This window comes from Gobio gobio (assembly GCF_949357685.1).
Source record: "Gobio gobio genome assembly, chromosome: 11".
Taxonomy (NCBI): Eukaryota; Metazoa; Chordata; class Actinopteri; order Cypriniformes; family Gobionidae; genus Gobio; species Gobio gobio.
The window spans coordinates 36,302,705-36,329,425 of record NC_137104.1 but is presented as its reverse complement, the minus strand read 5'-3'; the positions used below and the strand labels follow the sequence as shown (position 1 = coordinate 36,329,425).

Genomic DNA, 26,721 nt, shown 5'->3' with positions numbered 1-26,721 from the left:
AGCAAAATGTTGTCGAAAATGTTAAAATAATGTTATTTTACTCACTATATATTATGTGCAAAGCTCACAGTGGATACTAATTAGGTTTTAAATCATTTAAATTTTAAATAATTTTGCCATACACACAGACACACAAAAGTTTGCAGGGTTTTTTTAAGAAATACTTTTGCAAACCTATAAATAAAGTGAGGGGGGATAAATACTTTTACTCAGCAAGGACGCGTTAAATGTATCAAAAATGACAATAAAGAAATGTCTTAGATTGTGACAAAACATACATTTAATTTCAAATAAAAGCGTTTTTTTTTTTTTATGTTTTTACACTTAATTTTCATTTCATCCTGAAAAATGTACCGGCTTTATTATATTAACCAGCACAGCTGTTTTCAAATCAGCATATTCAAATGATTTCTGAAGGATCATGTGACACTGAAGACTGGAGTAACTGTTTTGTTGTTTTTTTTGAATTAGGATCTTTGCAAATTATGATGATGGAGATGTGCGTTTTATTCACAGATGCCATCTAAATTCTTCACATTCTAGTGCCTTAACCTCCGAACAGAAAAAATCACTTTAAAAACCAGCAACCATCAGTGTGCTCGTTTCACAACACATGCAGACACACAAGCTCACTCGGTTACCATGCGTGTTGAGGACACCAGTTAAAGCTTGCCGTATATCTTTGTATGTGTGTGTGTGCTTCCCATGCCGCAGGGAGAGAGAGATGGAGAGAGACGTGGCATCGCGCTGCCATCACATCTCATCAAATTAAGGAAGTCCATTCCACTTAAACGAGTTCTGTGAATCTAAAATCGACCATTAATGCAGTGTCATGTTAAATTAATACTGTCATCTAAATTACTGGTATGAATCTTTCACATTTGAAATGAGACCAAGAATGACTTATTCATTCTCTGCTATCTCCTCTGATGTCATCCCCATTAAACATAACCAGGCGAGCTGTCTTGGCCTAATTGTATTAGAGTGTTAAGGGAGTGTTAGGCTGTTCAGAAATCATCATTTAGTATGCTGATCAACGGCTTTAGAGAACTGAATAATATCTGAAATGAGTCGCACAACGAGGCACGCTGCAACTGACAAGGCATGAGAGAGAGACATCAAGGAAATACGAATGCCGGACAGTATGTCCACATACATTTGATACAGTGAAAAGAAGGAGTTCAAGAGTGAGAGACTTAAGTGCCTACCATGTGTCGTGCCAATCTGACATAAACATGAAAGGAGGTGCGACCCGGACACATGCCCTGGCATCTCTCCAGCAGCAAGACAAGTCCTTATAGGCTGAAAATGTTTGACTTCACTGCAAGGAAAAGGGCAAACACTGCTGAAAACTTTTAAAAATTCAGATTTTTTATTAATGTGTAAGAGAGACAAGCTAATGTAATCTGGTAATGAGCCAGACCTCATAAAACTAGTGGAGCTCAACTTCCTCCTTCAGTTTTATGGAGGCTGGCTGCAGGTGAGACTGGTCCTGATTTACTGTCTATTCTGTACAGCACATCTCATGTTAGATAGACAAAAACATGGTGGAGTGTGTCTCAATATGTTTGAGGTTTGAAATGAGAAATGTAATAAAATTGGACCATATGTTGTCTTTGCATTATGACCAACATAAACAATACTGTGGTAAATGTACACATGCAAAACGCTACAACGGTTGTGCAAAATTCACAATTAAGGAAGTGACTCTCTTTCAACTCATGGCAGGAAGAAAGAAATTCGAGATAGTAAAGCATTCTGGGAAATGAAGTGTTTAGCCACCTATCTATCTATCTATCTATCTATCTATCTATCTATCTATCTATCTATCTATCTATTCAAAACATTTTCGAGCCGAAATTCAGTTGTTGCCTAGGCAATAAATATATAGCCTAAATACATTTAATATAAATTGGATAAATACACTGCAAACATCAAATGTAATTCTTTTGAGTTTCTCTTCGTTTTAATTCGACGTTCATAGGCTAACGTTACAGTAAAATTCGAACTAGAAATTCTGAATGCTTTTTCTTTATTTCTTTTTTTTTACCTCAATTCAAATTTGTGAATTGAGTTGTAATTAAAAGGGCAGTCACAATTAAATTCTGAATAGACTACATTCATAGAATTTCTGTCATGTTTACATCAAATGTCATACTGAAGAGCAATATCGTCGTCTTACCTCAAAAGCGTAACGTTACCTGGACCTTTTACCGTTAATTCAGCAGAAATCATCAATGAAAAGTTTGGAACAACCTTAGTTAGAGCCAAAGGTTTTCCTTGTTAACCACAGTTTAATCCACAATACTGTAGTTACAACAGTTATTGAACAAAATATGCTACTATTAACAGTTGCAGGCCTACTAAAATGCAAGCGTGATATTCACCACAACTGTCATAAACAAAATAATTTGAAAACGACAAAATTCTGAAAGCTTACCCGTTTTGAGATTTCGATATTCATTCATTGCAGTTTTGCAGCATTAAAACGTGTTATTTTGGAAGAATCTGTTACCATGCCATTTAATTTGTAAAAAGAATATGGTTTAAGTGCTGCAAAAAAATTAAATGCGCGCAAATCACGTGATCTGGTTGCTAAATATTGAACGCCGCGTGCTTGAAATCTGACAACAACAAGCAGTTGTCGCCATCTGGTGGAAAAAATTAGAAAAGGCTGCTCATCACATGAAGTGTGTACTGTATTGTAAAAAAAACCCTGAGCCCCAACCCCCCAAAAAATCCAAATGCTGCTTTAACACCTTTCAAAAAAGTTTCCATTGTCCCGGCTCCTGAGACAAGAGGGACCTCTACAATATAGCCTTCCCATTAGAAAGTTTCCATTGTCCCGGCTCCTGAGACAAGAGGGACCTCTACAATATAGCCTTCCCATTAGGCCCAGGGGATTGAATTTAAACAATGACCATGCCTACTTTTCTTTACTGAAAGGTGGCAAAAAAGATTGTACTTGCTGATACAGAAGAGCAGTAGTTCTACAGGCAAACAAAAAGGCTCAAATATTGCATTGATACAAGCTCGCAAAGACTGCTGCACAACAATACATTCCAACCTTTTGTCTTGGTAAACATCAAACCAGCAACTCCATTTCATGGCCAATTTTAGATCATAGACAGGACAACCTGTGTTTGCGGTGAGGTCTGACATTCTTGAACAAGTCAGCCCTGATGAAATGTGGCTCTGCTTCTTACAGCAAGGCCTGGCAAACAGTTGTGTATTCAAATTCTCCTGCTTTGCAACTCTTCCTACTGACAGCCATTGCCACAGGCCAAGATATCTCACAAAGCCGATGAAAAAGTCAGATGGACTGAAACCGTTCTGAACACCAGCAAAAGAGAGGGAGAGACGTAAAAAAAATCTTAAGGGCAGAGATAGGCTGTCTGGTCACATTTGGAGACTGGGTGTCATGGAAAAATAGCGCCACCAGACAAGTTTGTCCATTTGGATTCATCTACCTCGCCTGGCTGTGGTTGCACCGTTCCTGAGGCTATAAAGGAGGAGGTACGGGATAAATGTGACCTACTGCTCATAGAGGGCAGAAGTACCAGTGTGCTGTCAGTCCACCTGTGAGCATCAGACATCAGAACGCACATAAACACACAGGTTCAAAGCATCACACCCTAAGAATGCTATTTTAAATCCACCATTGTGAAAATGAAGGATGAGTAAAAGATGTCAAATATATATATATATATATAAAAAGTGTTAGATATGTTTTCTTTGATGTGTATGAGTATACTCAAACTCAAGTAAGGTGATGTTTTCCATTACCAGGACACCAGTTCCATGAAAAAAAGCTTTTTACTTAACTATATTAGCCCAAATATATGTTGAATGACGTTCCTTTCAATTCATGCTTAATGCCTCTAATAAGCCATATGAGATAATGTTTTTACATGTCATTTGTAACATAAATGTCTTCACTGTCACTTTATAAAATTGAGATCGAAAGTGACAGTGAAGACATTTGTTACAAATGGTTCTTTTTTCAAAATTGATAAGAAATGTTTAAAATCAGCATATTAGAATAATTTCTGAAAGATTGTGACAAAAAAAACAACCCCAAACTTTTAAATGGTGTGCGTGTGCATATATATATATATATATATACACAGTATATACATACATACACACACACATACACACTGACTACATACTTTTTTTTGTACAAAAGGTCAGATTTCCTTGCTTCCACTGAAGCACAAGATGCTCTTTGGCAGTTGGCACATTCTCAAATCATTAAAGGCCAAATCAAAATGCACAAAGTTGAAAGTAAAAATAGATTTTCAGGATGGATTTAAATGTGCACTAACTTTTTAGTGTACTGCATGCATTTTGTGGAAGAACATTGTTTTGGTTGTGTGGGTGAATATAGCGATCCTACAGTAAAACATTCACTACTAGGCTTAAGAGATATTGCCAGTTTAGATAGAAAGGATCTCCGTCAGCTATCTGAAGATGTTACTGTAGATATACCCGTTAAAAGACACAGTACTTCCTTGGAAATAAATTCCATAACGAAATGACCCTTTAAAATAAATAATGGTTTAATGTTAGAGAGCTACTTTATATGTTCAATAAAGTACCTTACTCACCTGTTGATAATAAAAAAGCCATTTCCGTGTCGCTTTTACATTTCAGTTCGCGCTATCTCCGAAAAGCAAAGCCAATGTTGATTCTTGTTTTATTACAAGCTCTGCCGCATTCTCTTTTTGCCGGCAGGCTCTCCTCTGTTCAGCGTTTGACTTTTGTTAATTTTGTGTACCTTTAAGGATAAACTATTAACACTTGAGCACTTGGAACACTTTAAAAGTTCTCAAAACAGTCCATATTCAGTGAATGACAGCAAAAAAAATCAAAATGTAATCAAAGTTCAGTTTTCATTTGCATTTTATAGGTTTGCATATGTCATATGTAAACAGATTACACCAGATAACAGATTGTCATAGACATTTTTTTTTCTTCTTTTTTGGCTGAACTATCTCTTTAAATTGAACTGTATCTGGAAATTGGATATTAAGACACAGGCAGATACACTAGTATTACAGCTACTAGTAATATACTAGTCTGAAACAACAATTTAATACTAATTTGGTCTCACCAGTTCTTTCAAAACACTTGCTTGATGGTTTATTTTAGGGGTGGAAATACATCTGGTGTTCTGAAAATGACTATATACTGATAAATCTAGCAGCAAAATGCCAAAAAAAAAGGGAGATTAAGTTGTTTTTACATGTCACGTTTGATACTGCATAAAACAGTTGTATTGTCATCAGGTCATTTGGCTCAGACTACTACCATGCTATCACCATTCCCTCACTAGTAAATTAACAACACCATGGCGAAAAGAAAACTTCTATGACATTTTAGAGACCGTACCCTTATCCAAGTATTTATTTCATATCTTCAGACGATTAAAAATACACCAGCCTAGTCACGTCGAATCAGAAGTTTTCAGTTAGCTAAGCTGAGATACTTCATAAAAGTAAGCTCCCAACATCTTGGTGCCCTGAATATAGTTGGATCTGTCAAGACAAAAAAAGAAGAAAAATATTAGAAAAAAGGGTTGCATTAACATTTTCAAGCATCCCAAGATCATTTAAGGAGTTAATCAGATAAGGAGTTCTGCATAAATAAAGTTGGCAAATGAGAGCAATCAGATGAGTACATATAGGTGAGAGTAGCTGTTTCCATAACACTGTTTTTATGCACATTTTGAAGAATCGCATCAGAAAAGAGGAAACTGCAAATTTCAAATGTGGCATTGTGAAATGCCGTAGCCAAAGGTTGTGATTAAAATATCTGGTCACCACAACCTCCCAAAAATCGTGCTGACGTTTTCTTTCCCATATGTATGGTATGTAAGGTCATAATGCCCTTGCTGCTTGTGCCTTCATCAAAACATTCTGGATTTCTTCTTCTGTGCATAGCATTCAATTTGGCGATTGCAAGCTGCACTGCTAGAAAATGTATAACTTGCCCAACTGTAACTAATTGCAGCCCTATCTCCCTTTTCTATGCTTGCCTTGCTTTATTTACTGTTGGTTACTAGGTTACCAATACCACCGTCATCCGCTCAAACAACTTGATGGAAACGCACCTAATTCGCATTTGTTTGTTTTTTCTTTTTTTACAAACTTTGAAAAGATTTGCTTCACGTTTGGATGGAAACCCAGTTAGTTGCTAAACGTGCTATCATACGCATACACAGACAGACCTCGAAAACAAGATGTTTGTCATAGCTATATGTAAACATCACCTGTTGAGCTTCTCGTTCTGTGAGTGAGCTCCATCGTCAGAGGAACCGACAGGCAGCAGCATGACATTCTGGCCGGTTGCTTCTTGGAAGGTTAGAGTCACTGGGATACTTCCTCCCTCACGGGTCAGGTCAGGCTCCACGCCAAACACTAACACCAACGAAAGATAAAGAATAACGTTAGACCACAAATAAATTGTGTTTGGGGAAGAAGAAAAAAACTTTTTTTTTTTACATAACAGAATCAAGGCAAAAAACAAAACAAACAAAAAACACCTTTTTGGAAATACCACTTTTTTTTTAATATCATGCATGGCATGCATTTAAATATACATAGTCTTTTTTTTTAAGTATAAAAATGTTTAAAACATAAAATGTATATGTATAAAGTGTGTTTTAGGTGCTGCAACTGGACTATTTTTGATCACATTTTTCCTCTTCATTCATTTGATTAAAAAATTTATAAAAAAAATTACAAGTTAGTGTATCAATTAATAAGGATCCATTAAAGCAACATACATAATTATGAAATTAAAATAAAATTATTTAAATAGATTTAGATGGAATATAGAATACACTATATTCAAACTTTGCCAAAAGTTTTGGGACGTCTGTCTTTCATGCACATCAAATTTAATGACATCCCATTCTTAATCCGTAGGGTTTAATATGGAGTTGGCCCAACCTTTGCAGCTATAATTCTTCTGGGAAGGCTTTCCACCAGGTTTAGGGGTGTGTTTATGGGAATTTTTGACCATTCTTCTAGAAGCGCATTTGTAAGGTCAGGCACTGATGTCAGGACTCTGTGCAGGCCAGTCAAGTTCCTCCAAACCAAACACGCTCATCCATGTCTTTATGGACCTTGCTTTGTGCACTGGTGTGCAGTCATGTTGGAACAGGAAGTGGCCATCCCCAAACTGTTCCCACAAAGTTGAGAGCATGAAATTGTCCAAAATATCTTGGCATGCTGAAGCATTAAGAGTTCCTTTCACTGCAACTAAGGGGCCAAGCCCAACCCCTGAAAAACAACCCCACACCATAACCCCCCCTCCACCAAACTGTAAGGCAAGTACCATTCTCCTGGCAAACGCCAAAGCCAGACTGTCTCATTGGATTGCCAGACAGAGAAGCATGATTCGTCACACGAGTCTAGTGGCGGTGTGCTTTACATCACTGCATCCTGACGCTTTGCATTGCACTTGGTGATGTAAGGCTTGGATGCAGCTGCTCGGCCATGAAAACTGCTCTTGAGCTAATATGAATACCACACAAAGTTTGGAGGTCTGTACTAGCTATTGACTCTGCAGAAACCATGCTTGAATTCACTGAGCTTCTGAGTGCAACCCATTTTTTACTAATGTTTGTAGAAGCAATCTGCATGCCTAGGTGCTTGATTTTATACACTGTTGGCCATGGAAGTGATTGGAACACCTGAATTCAATGATTTGGAGGGGTGTCCCAATACTTTTGGCAATATAGTGTTTCACACTATACGTGTGGAATAAGATCCGCAATCGTGTATCTACAGTTATACCATATAGTGTGCCTTACCAGTCTTCATAGCCTTTCTGCCAGCCATGTAGTGAGGGTGGTTGAAGTCAGACACCCAGGCCTTGGCTCCATGTCCCATGTACGCTTTCAGTTTGTTGGGACTTTTCAATTCCGCAAACTTATTCTCCAGGTGGGTAATTACCTGTAAGATAAACAGAACATGTCAGCACAAGATGTCTATGCAGATAACTCTATGAGAGTGGTAGATTATTAAATAAGATAAAATAGCTTCAAACCTGTTTCTCCACTACTTTGGGATCCATGTCAGGGACAAGGCGGATGGAAAACTTCCCAATGACCTTGCGGGGGATGACGGTTTTGGCCCCAGCTTCTGAGAACGCTCCCTCTATGCCGTGCAGAGACAGGGAAGGGTATCTCCAACGATGCATCAGAATTTGCTCCTGCACAGACAAACCAATAAATTATTCGGTTTATTATACACCGAGCATAAAACATGAATTTACAGAAAAGTCAGACAGCCTGAATAAATGAGGCAATTTTTTAAAACATGCAATCATATTCAAAATATATTGCAATAAATAAATGAATACAATTTAAATCAGTGTTATTTTAGCATCATTGATATACCATTATAGTTTTTGTTAATATTTTGAATGCTTTTAATTTCATTTTAGTTCAAGTTTTCGTTTTTTTTTATACATTTGAATTTTTTTCGGTATATATATATGTATGTTTTTGTTTTTTTTATGTCTATACATTTCTTATTATGTTTTAGTTTGTTTAGTTTTAGTTATTTTAGTACATCAATTTAAAAGAAAAAAAAAGAAAATGAGAAATGTTGCCTGAAATAAAATGAGGGTTTTTTCCAGTTAATGTTCATTTTATTTCAAGTAGGACCATTTTTTAAAGGTTTTAGTTTTAGTTAATGATAATAACCCTGATTTAACTGAACAGAAACATAAATATTACACCATTGAACACTGATATTGTGAAAAGAGAGGGAGGATTTACTTTGGTGTCATGCAGGAGTTTGCTTGCTCCAACATCTTTGGCGTATTCTTCCATGTCAAACTCAATCTTTTCATAGAGCTTCTTCTCCTCATCAGTCAATTTAGCCACATGTTCATATATCCCTGGTACTATAATTTTCCCCTTGTTATCCACCAAAGTGCCTAAAAATACAACATACTTACACTTTCAGTATAGCAAAAATGATAAAGTTATGGTACATCAACAAGAAAATGTTTAAGGTTCCTTAAATTGTGAGGTGAGCTGATCCAGAAGAAATCCTTGTCACCTGCTCTAAGCTGACAGGTAATGTTAGCAGGTTAACAGAAGAAAGATATATATATATATATATATATATATATATATATATATATATATATATATATATATATATATATATATATATATATAGAGAGAGAGAGATAGATATAGAGAGATAGATATAGAGATAGATATAGAGATAGATATAGAGATAGATAGATAGAGAGAGAGAGAGAGAGAGAGAGAGAGAGAGAGAGAGAGAGAGAGAGAGAGAGAGAGAGAGAGAGAGAGAGAGAGAGAGAGAGAGAGAGAGAGAGAATAATCAAATGCAATCTAGGAAATCCTTGTCATCCTGAATATTTTTACGACCAACCTACTGATCCTATTTCCACCAAAGGAATATGAAGGTATCAGTCTCACCCATCAGAGATATGAGGTCAGTCATGGCCTCATGAACAGATCCTCCAAACACGCCAGAGTGAAGATCTTTATCGCAGCATTCCATCTGAAAATGTAAAAGACGTTTCTCAATCTCAGCCATGAGAAAACTCAAATATATGCCTTTCCTCTCTTCTTTAAGTACAATTATGAATAGTGATAAACTGGAATGTCACATTATATCATTTTGTGATTATCGATATTAGCTGTGCTAACCATAAAAAAATGCATCTGTCCATCAAATAACGTGCTCCACGTGGCTCCGGGGTGTTAATAAAGGCCTTCTGAAGCAAATCGATGCGTTCGTGTAAGAAAAATATCCATATTTAAAACTTTATAAAGTAAATTTTCGGCCGATTCGCTTCAGAAGTGCTTTATTAACACCCCGGAGCGGCGTTGAGCACGTTATTCGATGGACAGGTGCAGTTTTTTATGGACTTCAAAAACAGAACAACTATTACTGCTATTATAATGCTTGGATTAGCCTGGACTTTTGTAATATAACTCAGATTTTATTTGTCTGAAAGAAGAATGTCATATACACCTAGGATGACTTGAGGGTGAGTAAATCATGGGCTAATTTTCATTTTTGGGTGAACTATCCCTTTAATAGTACACATTTTCTGGCTTAATCACTCAAGAATTCAACCTTAACTAAGCACCACTGCTAGAAATCTTTAAAGTAACCCATTAACTCTTACCTCAATAAAGAAGTAACAGATTCCTCTCAGGCCGTAGGTAATGCAGGGCTTGGTCTTTCCCAGCCAGTAGTTATCAGAAATGCAGACATAGTCCACACCCTTAAAAAAGGTATCTTTGCGAGAGAAAACCAGCTCGTCTAATCCTTCTGATCCAGACTCCTCCATTCCCTCAAAGCAGAACTTTATATTGATTGGCAGTTCCTGTGATAAAGTAAATGTAGGTTTTAGTGCAAAAATCCATTAAATGTAAGGTTTCAAATATTTTATATGGTGCTTTCTGCAGTCAATATAAATCTATAAATATAATAGAAATTGTGAAAATATTGCTTTAAAAAACAAACATTTTTTATACTAAAACTAGGGGTGGGAATCACAGGGTACCTCACAATATGATACGATACGATACAGTAATTCTGCGATAAAAAATTGCTAGACAATCCTATAATGATGCATCATTATACCGGTCTAACTATGAAAAAAAAAATGCCTGTGAAAAGGTTAAGTGCAGGTTTTCCAGACTTTGGACTTAAAGGTCCCATGATGTGGATTTTTTTATTATTTTATAATGTTTCCTGAGGTGTACTTATATTGTTAGTATGATTTTTACATCATAGAATGTCATAATTTACAAATAAAATGTACTATCCTGATTTTAGCCCTCTGGCTTGAATGCTCTGTTTGAAGGGGCGTGTCTGCTGTGAGACTTCAGTGTAAACACTGTGATTGGCTGACATCTTTGCATTTGAAATGCGTATTACATGTGGAACGTGTGTTTTTTTACTATTACAGCTGTCGAGATTAACGAATAGTGAAAGTGTTGATTATAGCATTATTTTGAGATCTTATCCCATCACATGAAAGGCTGCAGTGATGAGCACTGAGTAGACAGTCTATTTATTGCGTGAATGCAGTGATCTTGTCATTGCAACGCGTTTTCTCTCACAAAATGCTTTCACCACAACTAACAGCAAACACAATATCGATATGAATACAGTGAGAGCTTTGTTGTGCAACATAACAGCATCATTCATTAGAACTGCAGTTTGGGCAAGTGTGTAGATACACTCGCAATGTGTGATTGACCGTTCCGAACGTTATAAAGAGAGTGTTCTTTGATCGCTCTCTGTAGTTTAATCACCATTTAAATAACAGATTTCGTGCTACTACAGAAACAATGTGAAGTTTATCGTTCAGTCACTGGCTTGATTCACTGATGCATGAACAGTATTAAACGATTTAGTCTGTGTGAAAGTCTGTGTGAATCACAGATCAGGCATTAATGACCACTGTTACTTACTGTTTGTGGTGGTGCTGTCGAATCCATATAGTAAAAGTCTGTTTGTAAAGCCTGTGCTGACATTGCAACTGAATTAAATATAAAATATAAACTGAATCCATTTTCTCTAAATTCTCTGGGCGGGCAAATCAGAGAAAGGGGAGGTAACCTTTCCCTGTATTACGACATATAGGGAAGATTCCAGATTGGCCCATCTGAGCTTTCATTTTCTCAAAGGCAGCGCAGGATACCCAGGGCTTGGTTTACACCTATCTCCATTTATAGCCACTGGGGGACCATATACAGGCTAGGGAAACTCATATTAATGTTAAAAAAAACTCGTAAAGTGAAATTTCCATGTCATGGGATCTTTAAATGACACACTGCTGTCCGCCATCGCATTAAAACCCTCTTTTTCTTAGGCTAGTTAACTTATGTTCACGTTTCCCTCATTTATGTGTTTTGCACCACCTTGAGGAGCCATGAAGTAGCGATGCTGGTACCAGTTAATTAAATAAGATCTAATTAAATTATCTTGACACAAGACTTTAAAATGATCAAAGATCACAAAACAACCTTTAAACTGTTCTGCTCTCAATTCGTGTCTGTAAACGAGGAACTTTAAAAGCAGTGACAGTTCACTGAGGTGATAATGATTGAGAAACTGAGGTAATCTATGGATAAGCAAAGGACTGTATGAAATGTAAATTGATTTTTAACAATGATATGCAGTGTTCTGTTGTTCTTCACAGTTTCAGTCATACTAGGTGCACATGCAACTGCAATTTAATTTACATCCTGTCTTGTTCCAAAAAAGATATATTCACAAGATTACGTAATGCTGGCAATGCTAAACCTCTAGCAACTGACATCTTTATCCACTGATACTGTCATACTGCTTGCAATACATGAGGACTTTGCACAGGTATTAAAAGCTTAATAAGTAAGCAGACAGTATCTGAAAAAAAGACCTGTCCAATCTTCTGATAGGCCTCAATGATGTTGAACCAGGCCAATACAGGTCCTTTATCATCTGTAGATCCACGTCCGTACATTTTACCTACAATACAATTAAACGTAGCATGAGCCACAGTCAAATAAAATGTCGTACAGTGTAATGATTATAATACATTTCTATCTAGAATCTAAATTCAGCAAGTGTTTTACAATATATATCAAAGAGCATATAAAGCCTTCACAGATGTGTGGCCTTACAAAAACTATAACTTCATGCCAATTGTAAAAGATTACTGGACAAAAACATGATGTTTTGGCTGATGCTGTTTGAGAGACGGTGAATCTTTGAGTCAGAAAAAAATATAGATTAAGGAGCTGAATTTTAAAAACGCTTAATAAAACAACCAATTAATTAACTAAACAAACTTATATTCATTTGTCCCATTTTGAAGAAAAAAAAACTACAGGAATCAGCTGACAAGTCACAAGGCTAAGCTCAAGCGTCAGATCTATCTCAGCAAAAAGAGACAATAGGATTTGTCTTGAAATCTCTTCGGGCTGGAGGGACACAAATGTAACATGCTGAGTCGGTGAGATTTCTTCCTTTTTTGTGTCAACAGCCACATGCAAGCAGGACAAAAAAATTGTTTAAAAAAAATGCTAGTGGTGACTAATTTTAGCCAAATTGAATGTGAAATATTACCTGGAGGAGCACTGCTTGCAGAGTATTGCACAAAAAGCAAATCAATTGAAGAACCTCATTTGGTCTAAACAGGTGTCTTCAATACACTCAAAAAGGCTTCATTAATAAATTAAGTTAGCATCAGTATCCTCAGCCCCAGGAGACTGCAATTGTACACAAAAAAGGATCAGTTAAAGTGTCACTTGTGCATGCACACACATACCATCTTTCTCCACCAGAGTGAAGGGCGCCGTGTCCCAGCCATCCTCAATGTTGGCTGGCTGCACATCCAAGTGTCCATAAATGCACACAGTCTTCTTGCCTGGGTCTGAGCCCAGTTTGCCCAGAACTATTGGAGGAAGAGGGATCTGTTCACCACTTGGCAACTAAATTAAAACCAGAAAAAGGCAATGTATGAGTGTCACTTTAGTATTCTTTTTGAACTTTATTTATTTATTAATATATTATTAAATATTTATTAAATGTTTTATATATATTAATAATTTTCTATACAGTAGTGGCCAAAAGTGATGTAAAGTCAAGTCGTTTTAATTTATTTAGCGCTTTTTACAATACAGATTGTTTCAAAGCAGCTTTACAGTGACAACAGGAAAATAAAGCAACAAAGTTTGTTTCGGCTGTATAGCAGATCTAGAAGAAAATAGTGTCATAGTCCAACTAAAGTAAGTTCAGTGATGGTTCATTTCTGTTGTAAAAAAAAAGTTATGAATTTAGTTATACAGCAGCGCTGAAGAAAACAGTGATGCCATCGTCTTGCTCAGTTCAATTCTCATACAATGGTGTCAATGCAGTATCAGTAATACTGTTGAATATTTAGTGTCCCCAACTACTCAAACAAGCCAAAGGCGACAGTGGCAAGGAAATAAAACTCCATCAAGTGCCAGAATAGAGAAATAAACCTTGGAAGAAACCAAGCTCATGTCCGGAAGTAAATTGTTTTGGGGATTTGTTTTTAATTACCCTACAATTTTGATTAAACCATCAAAATATGAGGAAAATATTTTATATTTTTAAATACGAGGGAAGAACAAAACACTAAGCTTTTATTTTATTGTCGTCACAGGTGGTTGCTGGCAAACAGTCGATGACGATGATGAATAAAGTTTCAACAAGTTTATTTACACTCAAGTTCTCTACGGGACAGGCAATAGCAACACACACTACACATAGACAAGATCCGACAAGAAATGAACAGAACAGGGAGATTATATAAGGGACTAATGAGGGAGAACGTAATCAGGGAGAACAGAAACAGGTGTAAAAGGTTAACTAATAAGACACACATGATGAGGGCAAATGAACCAAACAAGACCTGACAAGACAAAATAAAAAAAATAAAAAAGAACATGGGTGTTACAATTTATTTATATATATATATATACACATACACATACTTTTTTTTTTGTAACAAAAAGGGAATCTACAGCTACAGCCAGGTTTTATTTTCCTATGCAATAAAATGCAATGCAGAGAAAAACAAAAAGCTAACAGGAAAATGCATACAATGACTACAGCATAATCAGTTAATAATATTTTGTTAGTTCTATCTTGTTTTTGCATGCATTCATAATTTATTTGTATGACAGCCTGGCCAAAAATTATGTGGGGACAATTTGGAATGTTTCATTGCATTAACCCAAATAAAACACTTGACTCCAAGCACAACTATGCAATACGCAAAATACCAAATCATTAAAGGGATAGTTCACCCAAAAATGATCCCATAATTTAATCACCCTCAAGCAATCCTAGTTGTTTATGACATTCTTCTTTCAGACGAGTCAAGTCAAGACAACTGTATTTATATAACGCTTTATACAATGCAGATTTTATCAAAGCAGCTTCACGGTGTTAAACTGGAGAAAATGGTGATGTCATCTAGCTCATTTCAATCATCATACAGTGACAATGTCGGCAGATCAGTAATTTAGTTGTGTGTATATATATATACATATTTATATATATATATATACATATACATATACATATATATATATATATATATATATATATATATATATATATATATATATATATATACATATATATATATATATACATATATATATATATATATATATATATATATATATATATATATATATATATATATATATATATATATATATATATATATTTTTTTTTTTTTTTTTTTTTTTATATTAATTTATTTATTTAAAAACCTATAAGATAAATATATAATACTTTTATTGTGCTTTTATGTTGTTGGGTTTTTTTGGGGGGGGGGGGGGGGGGGGTCTTCTTCAAAATGTATATGGTTTTGGAGTGAATAACATGAGAGAACATGAGACTGAATAAATAATGACCAAATTTTGGTTTGGTATCACTCATTAAACACAAATAAATTTCACTTTTACCACGTGATCGGAGTCATTCAAGGCATACACAACTGCAATCATGTGACACATGCGGTCAGATGGTCAACCACAAAAATGACAGGAAGCAGCTTGTAATGTTGGAGCTAAAAGCTATAATCAGTGAAAATTCTAAAGCCAGACATTAAAATAAAAATGCCAAAGCCGACTCCATGGCAAGAGATTTATATTAACTGTGAATTTTAAAAAAAACACACCTTCTGCATGCCGACGTCAGCCATCTCCACAGTTCCCCCTAATCTCTCTATGTCCTTGGCTGCCATCTCCATCATCTTCTTGATTTCTCCTCGTTTCTCTGGCCAGGCAGACACACTCTGTACAGCAACCCATTCTGCCAGGCGCTTCAAAGAAAAAGATAAAAAGTATTTACATTTCCATAAGAAAACATACATCATACCTTCATGTCCAAAAAAATAGTTCAGTCATCAAAAACTTAGAACAACGTGTGGAAGTATAGGAATAAACAAAAAAAACGATACATAAAAAAACAATAATAAAAATTTTTTTTTTTAAAAAGTGAGCTAATACATTTTCCAGTTTGGGCTATAGTATATAATACATTTTAATAAAATATAAAAGATATCTCAATACCTCAACATATTGGTCCTGGTGCTCATCGACGTACTTGAAGAGAGTTGGAAGGTAAGACATTGCTGCAAAGTGATCCAATCATTCAGTGACAGAAGAACTGACCTAAATGAAAGGAAGATTGACTGTTAAAAAGATTTTGTCTTCCGAAACTCCTCCCAACTCTGTAACTGCTGATAAAATCACTTTCGCTATCAGTGTAGAAGGGCTGAGAGGACTATAAAACAGGGCACATTTTAACTGTTGTTCTAAAATATGTAAAACAAAAACGTCTTTTTGATGTCAATCTGAACTATTGCTTTAACTTTAATAATAATAATAAGAAGAAGAAAACTAATTTCGGTTAAAACAATTTCCAGTGGTAACTAATAAGTCGTCCGAAATTCAAAAAATATAGCTTGCAATGAATGGCATGTATAAAACAACTAAAAAAAGCAACAACTGCATACTTACTAAGTAAAAACCCTTCGTCTTGAAGTTAACTGAGCTGCTCTCTACCCCAGATCTGTTTACATCAGTGGTGTGAAGAACGCCATGAGAAGCGACAAGATCATTGGATTTCAAAATAAAGGTCTGAGTGACCCTGAGGCTTCATAAAATGTAAAGTGGCCTCAAAAATGTCTACACATTGTGTATGAATGTCATTACATTGATTAGATAATAAAATATGAAATAAAGTCAATCATTTTCAATTAAAAATGTCACAAATATAAGTTTGTTATATTTTGAATTAGCCTATGAAATAGATTAATAATAAAATACAAAAAATAAAGGCACAATACGTAAGATTTTTGGATTAAAATATCCAAAAACCACTAGAACAATGTTATGTTATATATTTTGTTGACTTGTGTACTTACATTATCCCAAATGTTTCCAAGATTGTTTAAATCCAGAGGAATAAGCACTATGATTTTAACCAGGACGGACCGTGTCAATAGAGACAGAGCGACACGCGTCATAATCTGAAGACCACGCCCACCGGGGGGGGAAACAATCAAACCGTCTCCATTGACTTTGCATTGCGTGAAGCGGCCTTTTTGTCATTTCGGACTTATAACAAAAAACTGAACAATGTATAAAAGCTGATATGTGACAAGGTGTACGGCAAACAACCGAAACAAAACCCAAAAGCAAAAACCCAGACGTTTTTATAAGCTGTTGACGAGCGTTTAAGTACAAAAAAGTGGATTCAGGCCATTGAGACAGAGCGCGCGGGTCATATTACACTGAGAACTACGACGACTAGAGGGGAACGTCATCAGCGACAGTAAATATAATATATAAAACGGACATTTGGATATTTGACTTAACAGTGACAAAATGTTTACTGCACACATAGACATATTGAGGCATAGTGAGTGTCAGGATCCCAAAATTGACCCATTCTTCCTGCTGAAGCTTCACTTCGTATTGCCTGTATCCACTTTTATCATCTTAAACGCTCGTTTTTTTTGGGTCGACAGCTTATAAAAACTTATTTCTGTGTTTTTTAGTTTGTTTGCTGTACACCTTGTCACATATCAGCTTTTAGACATTGTTCTGTTTTTTGTTATAAGTCCGAAATGACAATGAGGCAGCCTCACGCAATGCAAAGTCAATGGAGAGCGTTGGATTGTTTTCCCCCCCGGTGTGGGCGTGGCCTAAATACTCTCTGTCTCTATGACATCAATATCAATGACATCATACCCGTGTCAATTTCCTGTTTTATTTTGTAGAAACCATGGAAACACCAAAGACGCTTTAATATATTAGACTATAGCCGCGTTTCCACCGAAATTACCCGGAACTTGTACCAGGAACTTTTTTACAGGAACTTTTTTTCCCCCCAGATCTGCTACTGTCTGCGTTTCCACAGTGGTATAAAGTACCGGGAGGATTAGGCAAATTATGTCCGGTGATGTAGGACTGCACGCGGCTGCTCCTCCCAGTCAGCTACGGACAGTAATCATTTTTGTGCGATACTGTCTGCAACAATAACGAAGAGCAGCGCTGCTTTTGGTAGTTATGTATTGGTTTAATAAAGAGGTCATTAACAAAACGGCGGAAAAGAGACGAGCACTGATAAAGCGTATTCTGAAAGCTCGTAAAGCTAGATTTAATGTTATTATCAGCTATTATGGACATTGACTGTGCGATTGCTGAGACAACGCGCGCCATCAGACAGAAAGAGCAAGACTGATATTTACTGAACGCAGAACGAACCTCGCAAGACTTTTAAAAATGCCGGTAGAAACAAAATGCTTCGTGAGCTCAACCAATCAGCATGTTCAGCACACAAGTCCCACCCCCGAAAGTTCCTGAACTTTGAAAAAGTACTACCCCGGGAGGAGGGCCGTTCGGAGGGGGAAATATTTACCCGGAACTTCATTTAGACCCCGGTTCCTGCGGTCGAAACACACCGAGTACCACCCCAAAGTTCCTAGTTCCTGGGGAAAGTTCCTGCAGTGGAAACGCGGCTTATGTGTTTTATTAGACAGGTGAGCAACTGTTTGGATACATTCACCGACAGAAAACAAATCATTGTTATATAGCTCAACACAGTAAGTCTTATTGTTTAAATCTCGTTTTCTTGATTTACTGCGAGTACCATGTTTTGCATGCCTAATATCGATCTAGCTTACTGCAGTGTGCACAGTCTCATTCACAGCAGTGATAAATGAGCCGAAGATTCTGGCAAACATGTTCATTACCTGGCTGTCACAAATGAAGGCAGGTCTGGGAGACGTGGATGCTCCTCGTCTGGCTCGCAGAATTATTGAGAATAAGTTGTTGACAAATGCTGAGAATTGATTGAGAATGAATGCCATTGGCCAAATTAAAACAAAAATAAAATATAAAATTAAATTAAACATTTCTTGCTAAAAGGGCAATTATCTAGTCAGGGGCTAAATGGGCAAGTGCCTGATCCACAGCCATTCAATTAGTTAAACAGTTTTCAGATAATGCCACTACATAAATGTGATTCACAGACACTATAAAATATTTGGATAATATTGGTATTTATTTGACAAATAATTTAGCAGCTAGACAACAGCTTGATTTAAAGGGATAATGAACTGGCTTTTTAATTTTTTTTATACTGTTGTCTGAGGTCAACTTATGACGTTTGCGTCGTTTTTACATTCAAAAACATCATAATGAATAAGTAATAGCTATTTTCTTCCCTGGTTTTGAGCCTAGCTCTTCAAACTCTCGGTTTTTATGGGCGTGCCACATTGAAGACTTGGAAGTAAACGCCCACTTCTATGATTGGATAACAGTTTCGCATATTGTAATGAGCTTCGGCTCCCCTGTCATTACACGTGAGGAATTGTTTTGAAAACTTCCAATGCGGAAAAAGACGGCAACCGGAATGATTTGCCCACAGGGCTCACAAAATGTCTTTATCAATCAAACACAATGATTTATCTCTCATCCACCCGCAATTAATTGGAATGTGTAACTGAGTTTGTAAATATGGGAAGAAGGAGGTTGGAACTGGCGGGCGTTTCAAAAAGACTTTAATAAACAAACAAATAAACTGAAAGTAAAAGCGGCAGCCCCTCACGGACGACTGCTGTGCACACACATAATAAAACATAAACAAAACACAACATAAAATCCAGGTCCTCTCTCGTCCTTCTCTGTAGTCGCACCTCCTTTTATGCGTCCAAACTCCTCCGTGAGACACGAGACCGGTGTGCCACGCAGCTGGCACTCATTATCACTCAATTCTCGCCCCGTTATCACGGTCCCTCTGCCTCACTGCTTGCCACAGAGGCTTGAAAACCTATAGACAGCTGACTCGTTGCCTCGCTGCCTTATCAGACAATGGCTTGTAAGGCAGCGTTTGTGCATGAAGGCACCTCACGAAACTTATTTCGGACAGACTTCTTAGGCAGTGTAACCATTTAATGATCTACAGCAAGATAGAGAGAGCTTTGGTGAGAACTAAACAAATATTTAATTACTACATTAGTAATTTCTTGCTAGAAATGACATCAGAAGTAGAAAATGTTGGTAAAAAACGATTTGGTTAATAACGTAACCTCGGTTCCCTGAGAAGAGGGAACGAGTATTGCGTTTTGCTAAACGCTAGGGGTATTTCCTTTCCTCAAGATTTTGAAGCAAATTTTTATCCTAAAAATACCATGTAAAACGCAGTGCAGCTGCACAGCTCTCAGCAGGAAGCAGCTGCGTGCTGATTGGCTGTGCCGCTGCAACTGCAGGAACCTATGGCGAGACCGCTGGGCAGGACGGACCAATCAGGTCCCTCTAATATTCCCGCCACAAGGGGCAACATAATTTGCATAGCCAAGGGTCTAAAAGACCCTGTCTCGCCAGGTTTGTCAGGTTAATCGACTGAAGCGACTCCTTGAGCAAGCGAAGCATGGCAAGCAAACGCAATACTCGTTCCCTCTTCTCAGGGAACCGAGGTTACGTAAGTAACCGAAGCGTACCCTTTCGAGAGTACTCTCGTATTGGGTTTTGCTAAATGCTAGGGGACCCAATGCAAAATGCCGTGCTCGCTTAACGGCTCTGATAGCCCGGAGAAACCATACCCAGTCCAACCTAAGTGGGCCCGTGAATATGATATTCATAGAAGTCCCAATATGAGCCAGACCTGAGTCGGGCTATTTCAATGAGAATATCACACAAGATATATGTATATATATATATATATATATATATATATATATATATATAGACCAGACAGAGTCGGGCCAATAGGAATATTGAACGACCAGACAAGTCGAGTCATAAGGAATGTGCTTACAAATACAAATACTTAACCCAGACCGGACTATCAGGCCATAAGGGGTTAACATGTATTATACGGCGAGAAGCCTGATAAAAGTCTGATAAAAGTGGACGGGGAGGCCCAGCCTGCCGCCTCACAGATATCATCCAGTGAAATGCCAGTAGACCAAACCCATGACGAGGCCATGCCTCTAGTAGAATGGGCTTTGATGCCTATAAGGCAGCTGAGATCTTTGGACTCATAAGCCAGCGAGATAGCATCCACTATCCATCGTGACAAGGTCTGCTTTGTAACCGCGCACCCTCGGGTGCGGCCGCCAAAGCACACAAAGAGCTGTTCAGTTTGCCTGAAAGCAGCGGAATGCTCTATGTATATTCTCAGTGCTCTGACAGGACACTCGCTTAACTGATGCGATTGCTAGCAGAAAAGCGGTCTTGAGTGATAGGAGCTTTAAGCTCACCAAATGCAGAGGCTCGAATGTTGAGCCTGTCATAGTATCCAGGACAGTGGACAGGTCCCATATGACTGAAGGGGGGCGAGGTGGGTGAAGCCTTCTAGCCCCTTTGAGGAAGCGCACGATAAGATCGTTCTTCCCCAGTGACAGTCCATTCACTTGAGTGTGGTACGCTGCTATAGCAGCCACATAAACTTTGAGCGTGGAGGAGGAACGACCCGCGTCCAGTAGCTCTTGTAAAAAAGTGAGCACTTCTGACACTTCACAATTATGTGGGATCAGACTTCCTGCTTTACACCAGTCCGAAAAGACTGACTATTGCCTGAATAGAGCCGCCTGGTCGCAGGGGCAGGGGGAAATATATTAGGCATTGAGCATTGTCTTGTGAGGTGAAAAGATCCACTTTTGCCTCGCCAAACATGCCCCAAATTATCTGAATCGTTTGTGGGTGAAGAGAACACTCTGCTGGGGACACTTTGCCCATGGACAGCATTTCCGGACCCAGATTCAGAATGCCTGGCACGTGAGTCGCTCTCAGCGAACTCAGGTTGTGCTCCGCCCATATTAGGACTCTTTTTCGCCATCGTGTGCAGACCAATCGATCTTAGGCTGCCCTGGCGATTTATATAGGCTACCACTGACCTGCTGTCCGTTCGGATCAGGACATGGTGGTGCTTATGTACGGAAGGAAAGCTCTTAGCATTAGCATGACCGCTTTCATCTCTAAAAAATTTATGTGTGAAGGCTCTTTTCCAAGTCTGACCAGAGACCGGAGACTGGCCTGCCCTCGTGAAGGGCTCCCCAACCTAGGTTGGATGCATCTATCAAGATAACTTTCCACTTCGTAACAGTGCCCAAACTCACGCCTGTCTGATACCAGACTGGATTTTTCCAAGGAACCAGAGCCAATACGTAGCCGTGGTCTACCTTGATTTGTAATCGGCCCGAGAGCCATGCGTGAGCTGGAACGCGGCAATTCAGCCAGTGCTGGAGTGGGTGCATGTATAACAGACCTAGTCTGAGGACTGGCGCCGCCAAGGCCATGAGACCCATCATCCTCTGAAGGTGTTTGAGAGGAGTGTATACACCGGACCTGAGGGAAACTGCTCAGTTCCGAACAAAGAGTGCGTGCTGTGATGTCAGTCACGTGTTCAACTGTAGTGAGTCTAACACTGTTCCCAGAAACAAAACATTCTGTGTGGCAATGAGTTATTTGCCACATTGATTCTGAGGCCCAAGCATTTCAAATGGTTGAGAAGCCAAGATTTGTGGTTTAATAACTGTATCTCCGACTAAGCTATTATGAGCCAGTCGTCGAGATAGTCGAGAATTCTCATCCCCCGAAGCCTCAGCGGGGTTAACGCCGCTTCCATGCACTTCGTAAACGTGCGGGGAGCCAGAAATAGACCAAAGGGTAGCACCCTGTATTGGTAAACTTTCCCCTCAAAGGCGAATCTCAAGAATGGCCTGTGATGAGGGGCTATTTGGATGTGGAAATAGGCATCCTCTAGATCTACAGTGAAGAACCAATCTCCCGGGCGAATGTGCGCGAGGATTTGTTTCATTTTCAACATTTTGAACGGGTGCTTCATAAGGGCCTTGTTCAGATGTCTGAGATCTAGAATGGCCTGTGACCACCGTCCTTTTTTGGTACAAGGAAGTAGCGACTGTAAAAGCCTGACTCACTCTGTGAGGGGTGCGCGGTCTTCACCGCTCCCTTTATTAACAGTTTTGATATTTCGGTTCGAAGCACTTGACTCATGTCGCTTCTCACCGTTGTCTCTACCACGGTGCGAAAGCACAGTGGACTGCGAGCGAACTGTAGCGATTAACCTTGTTTTATTATGTTCAACACCCATGTCGAAATGCCGGAAATAGCCTGCCAGGCCTCGGCCTGCAAAGCCAGGGGTTGAATTAATTTGTGGGGCGGGTCACTGAGTAACAGGGACCTGTTAGCCCGGTTGCATTGTGCTAGTGGCACTGTGAGAGGCGGCATGCACTGAATGGTGGTGCGCGCTTCATTTGGGTCGCCGTGGAAGTGGCGCTTACTAAGGAGATTGTGTTTGTGTACAGGAGAGCACGTTTGCTCACGGGCTCGTAGACTGTGGGAATAATGTTTCCAGCTGCCTGAGTGCAGGGGGCTGGGGAACGCAGAATAGCGGGCAAACGCTTTATTTGAGTCGCCGAGGAAATGGTGCTTGTGTACAGGCGAGCGAGTTTGTTTACAGGCTCGTCGACTGTGGGAATAATGTTTCCAGCCGCCTCGGTGCAGGGAGCTGGGGAACATAGGGAAGTGCTTGAGTGTAGGCCTAAAGGTACAATTTTGACACCCTTTTTCTCTGTGTGTTTACGGTAGCCATTGATTTCTAGGAAAAAAAATACTATGGATGTCAATGGCTGCCATCAACTGTCTGGTTACCAACATTCATTAAAATAATCTTCTTTTGTGTTCAGCAGAAGAAAGACACTCGTACAGGTTTGGAACAACTTGAGCAGAAGAAAGTAAATGATGACAATTTCCATTTTGGATTGAACCATCCCTTTAAAGCTGCAGATTCACCTTATGTAGACCTTAATCTCTTTAAATATCCCAAAAATAGCCATGGCAGTCACTTTCTCAAACACAAGATGTTTTTTTTATAATTTGTGTTTCAGTGGAAACAGGCTAAACTGAATGGAGATCAGTTACATTCTCTAAATAGTGATTCAGGAATATGAATAATTACCTGACTAGTAATTAAGGGAGCAGGAGATAAGTCACAGGTCAGGTGATTATGCTGTCGACAATAACTCGATGTATAATCAATGTCAGCATTATCAGGAGGTTGCTTCTAATTTTTTTAATTGTCCATCTTCATCCTCCTTCGCTCCTACTAAAAGAGAAATGTGATGATGAAGACATTGGCTGTGTGTGCACTGTGACATTCCTGCTCATGTTCTCTTGCACTTCAAGAAATCTGTTAATGATGTTGTAACTTTATTCCAGGAGTTCCCCAATAAATATTACTAAAGCAAGATGCATTTTTTAAGAATGTAGAAAAATGTTTCTAATTGCAATACAAATCAAACGCAAATAACAAGCAGAAATAATAAGGTAGATGAGGTAAATTGTACAAGAGAAGTCATGCATGTCAGGTGGTTCAACAAACAAGACTGTAGGATCCACCAGTGTTTTCTCTCTAATGAAGAAGCATCAATTCTTCTTCTTCTTCTTCTTTTACTTTTAATGGCGGTTGGCAAACCCACTTAAAGGTCCCATGGCATGGATTTTTTATTTTATAATGTATTCTGAGGTGTACTTATATTGTTAGTATGATTTTTACATCATAAAATGTCATAATTTAGAAATAAAAGGCATTTTTTCTGTACTGATGTTTGCCCTGTGGCTGAATGCCCTGTTTCAAGGGGCGTGTCTGCTGTGAGACTTCAGTAAAAACGCCCACTGTTGTGATTGGCTGACATCTTTGCATTTGAAATGAGCTGAGGGGGCGTTGTTTAACGAGGTCTACGAGCTGAGGCACAAGCCTGCTGCCAGGGAGACGGATGTCACTTCACATCAGTTCTCTCAGTCTCAGTTCAGTGAACTGTTGTAGTTACTAGCATATACTTCAGGTTATTAGTTTATTTCTAGTCGGAGGGACTGTCACTTTAGTAAATGATGGATCAGCGCACGACCAAAAATAAAATTCTGCCTATGCCACTGCTTTGAACCCTGGCTAACAAGCGAATGGTGTCCAGCCGGCGCCGTGAGCTCATGCAGCGCTGTCAGAATCAATCCGTGCATAGATTAGAAAACGTAACTGTTTCGCTGTTTATTTAGTAATTGTTTAAGGCCAAGGCGATTTCAATCATCATAAAATAACATCCAGCAACAAGTCATTTAATGTTTTCTTGGGGGCCCCCTGGTGGCCAAGGGGGCCCTAAGCAGCCACTTAGTTTGCTTATGCCTTGGGCCGGCTCTGCACAATCCTAAAACTCATCTGCCCCATATATCAGTAATTGTCTCTCTGCAAAGTCTGCATTACTGGAGTCTGGATTAATGATCTGCTTTCAAATGTTCAAACAGCAGAGGGTTTAGAGCCTTCACAAAGCAATCATCAATTATCTTTTAACAGCCAATTAGTTTCTTAGGTGAATGATTTTTCAGGTGATTAGTTATTTGCACTAATTGGACTGATGAAGGCCTATAAAATACACTTATCTCCAACTACATGTATGTTTGTATTTGTAGTTTCTGTGTGGTGGTTTGAGAAAGTACATTTTGGGGTTTTGGAGTGCTCTTTGGGTTTTTTTTTTGGTCCACCATGGATCAAGGGTGGAAACAGTAAGTTTATTCATTCAATCTGTGTTTGTGAATGATTCTCCATATAATTAATTTACCTTGTTTAACATTTGTGTATATATATATATATATAATTTCTCGTCGCTGTCCAATGAAAACCACGTATGTCCATTTTGCTGATTTTGAGATTTTTTGACGGATTGAATGTCCACGTTAATTTCCGTATACAGTATGCTTCACATATCTAAATGGCCAATGAAAAGTTGTGAAATCATGTCATCTGATTTTCACGTATATCCATTTGGTGTCAAAGCTGTCAATCACGCCGCGTATCTCCTGCCCTGTGGAAGCATCTCGCCGGTCTCGTGAAACATAGCCTGGTGAGACAATGACTTTCCTTCATCGAGGTAAACGTTTCCCCCCTGACGCCAGACATACGTCTAGGAGTGACACAATTACGGTAGGACTGTACAAACAAAGTATCTGTCTAGCATTACCATGTCAGTGTATTGATTCATTGTCCCTTCATAGTTTGCACGAAACATTTAATAAATTTATAATTAATATTAAATAAACTAAGCGTATTTAATAAACTAACACGTAGGCTATTTAATAAACTGAGCGTATTCCTCTGTCAATATGAAACGTGACTTGGCCATTCTAATTAATGATCGGAAGAACGCGTATCGACCCCCGTTACTGTAAAACATGCACGTATGTCCATTTAAACTCAATTTTGGTCAAATGTGGATTATATCATTACACTGGCAAGAATATGGTTACATGTAAAGATGCTGTACCAAGTATGACAACGCTACATTCAACTGCTTTTGAAATACTGTGTTTTTTTCACTTCCTGAAAAGTAACCGTTTTGGACATACGTGAGTTTCATTGGGCAGTGACGATATATATATTTACTTGTAGGTTACCCTTGTTTGCAATCATCCTGCTTTTGAGTAAGGCTTATGGATTTAAAGGTGAGATTTGTTTGACTTCTCTTGTCTTGCCAAGGATTTAAGACTTAAGTTCTGTTTTGTCTAATTTACAGGTGGTGCTTCTTCAAATGCCCACTACCGGTGGGTTCAACCTTCTGACTATGCTTTCTCACCTCATGCAGTCCAGTCCTCTG

At 38.3% G+C, this 26,721-nt stretch overlaps 1 protein-coding gene across 1 annotated transcript; it reads right to left on the bottom strand.

The window, feature by feature from the left end:
• Positions 1-4,541: 4,541 nt before the first annotated feature.
• cndp2 (carnosine dipeptidase 2) lies at positions 4,542-16,657 on the bottom strand. The gene is made up of 12 exons (XM_079828285.1): positions 16,565-16,657; positions 16,115-16,216; positions 15,721-15,864; positions 13,330-13,492; positions 12,439-12,527; positions 10,192-10,392; positions 9,473-9,557; positions 8,795-8,955; positions 8,059-8,223; positions 7,823-7,964; positions 6,275-6,422; positions 4,542-5,540 (listed from the first exon to the last, which is right to left on the bottom strand). Exons 2-12 carry the CDS (start codon positions 16,172-16,174, stop codon positions 5,474-5,476), a joined length of 1,425 nt encoding a protein of 474 aa, XP_079684411.1. The 5' UTR covers positions 16,175-16,216; positions 16,565-16,657; the 3' UTR covers positions 4,542-5,473.
• Positions 16,658-26,721: the final 10,064 nt, after the last annotated feature.